General features: G+C 48.8%; 1 protein-coding gene across 1 annotated transcript; it reads right to left on the reverse strand.

Moving 5' to 3' along the window:
• Window positions 1–323: 323 nt before the first annotated feature.
• Window positions 324–3,029, reverse strand: LOC124660015 (potassium transporter 6-like). Its single transcript, XM_047197814.1, has 6 exons — window positions 2,820–3,029; window positions 2,271–2,751; window positions 1,781–2,041; window positions 1,605–1,657; window positions 717–1,520; window positions 324–407 (listed from the first exon to the last, which is right to left on the reverse strand). Exons 1-6 carry the CDS (start codon window positions 3,027–3,029, stop codon window positions 324–326), a joined length of 1,893 nt encoding a protein of 630 aa, XP_047053770.1.
• Window positions 3,030–5,372: the final 2,343 nt, after the last annotated feature.

Raw genomic sequence — 5,372 nt, forward strand, 5'->3', positions numbered from 1 at the left:
AAAGTAAAAACAACTAACCACACTATGCCTCTGAAAGCCTCTCGGTTTTTTGAGAACGGAGGTTAACCCGGCCGATAGCCTTTGAGATGTGAGAGGAAACTGAAAGCACAATATCAAAGCAAACTGAAAGCACAATATCAAAGCTGAACTAAGACGGGACGGTTGCAAATGGATAAAAAAACCCGGCAGCCCCTGAAAGAAGTTTGGCTACCAAATCACTAGTACAATGTAGTAGCATAACATATTGGAGTTGGAGTTGTCTTAGCAAACTACACATCTCTCGGTCAAAACAGTTTGGCTACCAAATCAGCTATTGCTGTAATTCACTCTATCTTGTACCGATTTCCGACCTGTAGAGTTTTGTTGTAATCCAACTTCAGTGTAGCAACACCAGAATTGAAGTTTTTCTGCAGGAACCTGTACATGTGATTGATGACAACGCGCTTGAACCATCCGTGCTTCCCGCCGCTGGCTGTCAGGATCGTCCTCCCGATCACGACGCTCACGTCGTTCCTGCGCGCCCGGTCCATCATCGCCACCTCGTCAGCGCCGCCGGCGACGTCCTTGAGGGCGGCGACGATGGACTCTAGGAACTCGTCGCCCTCCATGTCCTGCTTGTCCATGTAGCCGTACTGCGCCACACACCTGTACACCCCGGCGGGCACCTCGTCCACGGCCGCCACGAGGAACCGCTCGTCGGGCAGCACGGACGTGACGGGCAGCGTCCTGACGGTGACGAATACCAGCAGCTCGCGGAGGCTGCCGGTGTGCTCCGCGTAGTGGCGCACGATGGGCGGGACGCCGTTCATCAGGTCCGTGAAGAAGAAGCACACCCCGGGCACGCGCGCCGACCTGGCGACGATCCCGGCGAGATCATCGGTGGTGATCATGTGGCCTGCCTCGTACTCGCTCTTCTTCTTCCGGCCGTAGGTCCAGGACAGCGTGATCACCAGGAAGAAGGCGGTGATGGCAAACGGCACCCACCCACCCTGCGCCATCTTGTTCATCAGCGAGCTCATGTACACGCCCTCGATGGCCAGGTAGACCGCAAAGAACGCGACGACGTATGCGGCGCGCACCTCCCAGATTACCACCATGACCACCGTCATCAGCGCCGTGGTGATCAACATCACCCAGATCACCGCGACTCCGAAGGCGTGCCCTATCTCAGGCCCTCCCTGGAAGCCAACGGTGATGAGGATGCAGAGGACCATGAGGAGGTAGTTCACCTCGGGGCAGTAAACTTGGCCCTCGTACTTGTCGGAGGTGTGCCGCACGGTGGCACGGGGGAAACAGCCGAGGTTGATGGACTGCCGGATGATGGAGAAGCTGGCAGAGATGAGCGACTGGCTGGCGACGATGGCGGCCAGGGTGGAGACGACGAACATGGGCCAGAACAGGGGACCTGGGATACTGCTGTAGAACGCCGTGCTCAGATTTGCTGGGTTCTTGATTAGGTACGCTGCTTGGCCGGAGTACGCGAGGATCAGTGATGGGTACACCACTGTCGAGAATGCCGCCTACAAAAAGAAGATTGCAATTAACAAACTACAAAGAAAACTATCTTAAATGGCACCATTTGCACCCAGGGCTATACAGTGTACCTGAATTGATGTCTTGTTGAAGTGACCCAAGTCAGCAAACATGGCTTCAGCACCTGATTAATTGGTCACAACACACCTTCAGATTCAGTACCACATTTAATCTGAACTTCAGATTTGATATCCATTTTATGTTTTTCTTCAGAATTGATGATTCGAATTTCAGAACATGTGTTTACCTGTTATGCAGAGGATTATGGCTCCGAGTTGCTCCCATCCGGCGGCCCCGTTCCGGGCGAAGTAGTAGTATATGTAATGGGGCGACGCGGCCTTGAGAACCGGCGGGTAGTACTTGATGATGTTGTAGAGCCCGATCATGGAGATGGATCCGAACCAGACGAGCATGATCGGGGAGAAGGAGAAGCTGACCCTGCTCGTGCCCAGCTGCTGGAAAAGGAAGAGGAGCAGCAGGATCACCACCGTCAGCATCACCACATGCTCTGCAAGTTGCAACCAAACAAGAATGAGACGTCAAATATTAACAGAAAGTAGGTCAAAGAAAAACACAAAGTCTAGTAACTGAATCTTCCTACTTTGTTCGATCTTGGGCGATCTTGACTGGATTCCTTGAACAGCAGAGAGAACTGAACAGAAAGAGAAAGAAACCAAAATCAGCAACCTGAAGGAAAATAAATATCAAGTGAAAGAAAACAAAGATTGTGCACGTGCCTGAGATTGCCGGAGTGAGTGCGCCGTCGCCCATGATCATGCAGGTGCCGAGGAGAACGGTGTAGGTGACGCACGACTGCAGCGTCGTGCTGCGCTCGAGGAGCCTCTGCATCCATGAGGGCTCTTTCTTCTTGTTGCTGTGGAACCTGAGGTGTAGATCTGACGGCAGCCGCGTGACCTGCACCGGCATGCTGCCCTTGAAGTTGACGTGCTGCCGCAGGAGCGAGTAGATGGCGAAGGTGCCGCCCTCGCCGTGGTCGTCGGCGCGGAGGACGACGAGCACGTACTTGACGAGGCTCATGAGGGTGAGCGTCCAGAGGATGATGCTGAGGATGCCGAGGAAGTCGCGCTCGTCGGCGCCGGGGAGGACGACGGACGGGAACACGTAGAGCGGCGACGTGCCGAGGTCGCCGTAGACGATGCCCAGGGACTGGAAGCTGAGTACCGCCGTCTGCCACGCCGTGAACACCTGCATATCCAGCTTGCAAAATCGTGTCAAGATCTGCTCCATAATTAATATGTACCATTATTTATTCACAAAGCATACACACAGAGACGTGCCTGAGGTGTCCGGTGCCGCATCTTGTAGGCCTGGCTGAAGCTCATCGACCGACCACGCGCGGCGGCGGCGCCGGCGCCGTTCGTGTCGCCATTCTTTTCTTGCTCTCCGGTAAGGACGCCCTGCGGATGGTCCTCGCCGGCGCCGGAAGAGTTGATCTCCAGGACGACGTCGCCGTTCTGGTCGGGACGCCGCTCCATCGATCGAGAGGCTGAACTCCAAGACCACCACCGTACCTCCCAAAGGGCAGGGTTCGAAAGGTATATATGTTCCTTAGGTGTTGGAAAAATGGTATTTGTCGTCCATAACTGAAGGGATATATGGAACCATTCATCACAAACCGCGTGCCTAGATTTCCTCGTACGCGTATCCTCTTTGCTGGCTGTACATGTTTGAATGCGCGCGTGTAGATAGCCATATGCATTGCAGGTAGTAATAACTAATTTCTAAAACAATATCGAGCTGTTTTAACCAACGCGCAGTAGTAATTACTTGCCTTATCTTTTAGAGGTGTACGTACTAGTATTTGAACTATTGATTATTTTGCATAATTGGCACACGGTATCTATGCAGATATTGTACTAACATGATTCCCTAAAATAACCAAAATGGTATAACATGGAAAATTGGAAACGATTAATTACTTAACTGCCCCCGAAAATTAATATTTTCAGTGGGGTAGGATTTTGACTAAAAATAAGGGTGTGTCTAACGCTCAGTCAACTGACACTTAACTTATGTTTCACTCGAATTACATCAACGTGTTTCGATGCAGCCTAAACAAAATACAAACATCAGAAAAAAAAAGAATCTTCAAGCAGAAACAAAATTTAACGATGAAGCACGTGACTGAGACATAAGCTACGTCTCATCTAGCTGAAACTTAGCAATTCTGAAAAATAAGGCATAGCAACGCCGAGTTATGCTTATCTAAGGGTGTAAACGGATCGGATCATATCGGATTTGCTCATACCATATTGTTTATCACATATTTTTTCGGATTCGAATCATAGCGGATATTAACTAGTTTCGGATTGGAACGCGGATATACCGGACTAAAGGTTTTTCTAGAACAACATGCCAATATTCTTTGCACGTATGAAGATTCAAGATCGTTTTTGGGTATTTTATTATGGTTGGCGCGAGGAGGATTGTCCTTCGATTTTTTTCCTGGCTACTACATCCTTGACAATGGTGATTCGTACACTCAGCTCCCTAGTGACTTCGACCATGCCGTTAGATTCCATTTATCTCATATACTGGTGTTAATACTCTTGCTGATATTGATTGACTAATTTAGTGGTTGCGCGCATGGGGAAAAGCATTGCAAATCAAATTAAAATGATAGGAGAACCTTCGTTAGTATTTATAAGTTTGTGGTTTGATACTACCTTCGGGTGCCTTAAAAAATATAAGTTTCTATCATGGAAGAAGAAACATTGTAAAGACCATGAAGATTTGCGGATTTTGTAATCGGTAGAGAAAGCTCATGTATCTACCACCTTACATGATTTGCTTTCTTCTCGGTAGCAACGTCTCGTAGATCGATTGTTGTTTCAATTACCCATCTCACAACACAACAGGAATGGCACAAGGCGTCGACGGCCAGAAACCCTCGATGTAACCACATTGGGACATCGGCGTAGGCTACGCCGAGGGCTGCCCTGGGCGTAGCTCCTCGGCGAAGGTCCTTTTTGGCAGAGCCACGGTGGCCTTCGGCGTCTAGACCCTTGGCGCAGGCCACGCCGTCCATTAACTAAATTTTTTATTATTTTTTCAATTTTTTTAATCTCTCACATGGATCATTTTAACTCTAACTACACTTAATCATCTTATGTCAAATTACACTCATGGTCAAACTTTCTAATTTGGTCACCCATCCTCACACTACTTCAACCCTAGCACACTTAACATCTTCGTTCCTTCCGGTTGGGCTTCCATGAAAAAAACGAAACATTGCTGATAATACTACCATAACAATCCTATTAACTCTTAGACCGTGATTGAAAGGACACGGATGCCGCCTAGAGGGGGGGTGAATAGGCGGTTTAAAACTTTTACGAATATGGCTTAACAAATGCGGAATAAAACTACCGTTTAATTTTTCAAGCACAAAACCAATATAACTAGATTTCACCTATGTGCACCAACAACTTATGCTAAGCAATTAAAGCAACTATGTGATAGCAAGATATATAACTTCAAGCATGAAGGCTATCACAAAGTAAAGTGCATAAATAAAGAGCTCGGGCATAGGATTAACCGAAGTGACGCGAAGACAACGATGTATCCCGAAGTTCACACTCTTGCGAGTGCTACTCTCCGTTGGAGCGGTGTGGAGGACAAGTCACTCCAAAAGCGCGAAGGCCACCGTATTCTCCTCGAGAATTCCCACCAAAAGGGATGTCCTCGATCCACTATGAAATCTTAGGGTGGTCACCGAACCCGCACAATGCTTGGGGCTATCTCCACAACTTAATTGGAGACTCCCAATAAATTGCCACAAAGGCCTTGCCCTTAAAGAATCTCCACAACTTAATTGG

This window comes from Lolium rigidum, chromosome 6 (genome assembly GCF_022539505.1).
Source record: "Lolium rigidum isolate FL_2022 chromosome 6, APGP_CSIRO_Lrig_0.1, whole genome shotgun sequence".
In the NCBI taxonomy this organism is placed as follows: Eukaryota; Viridiplantae; Streptophyta; class Magnoliopsida; order Poales; family Poaceae; genus Lolium; species Lolium rigidum.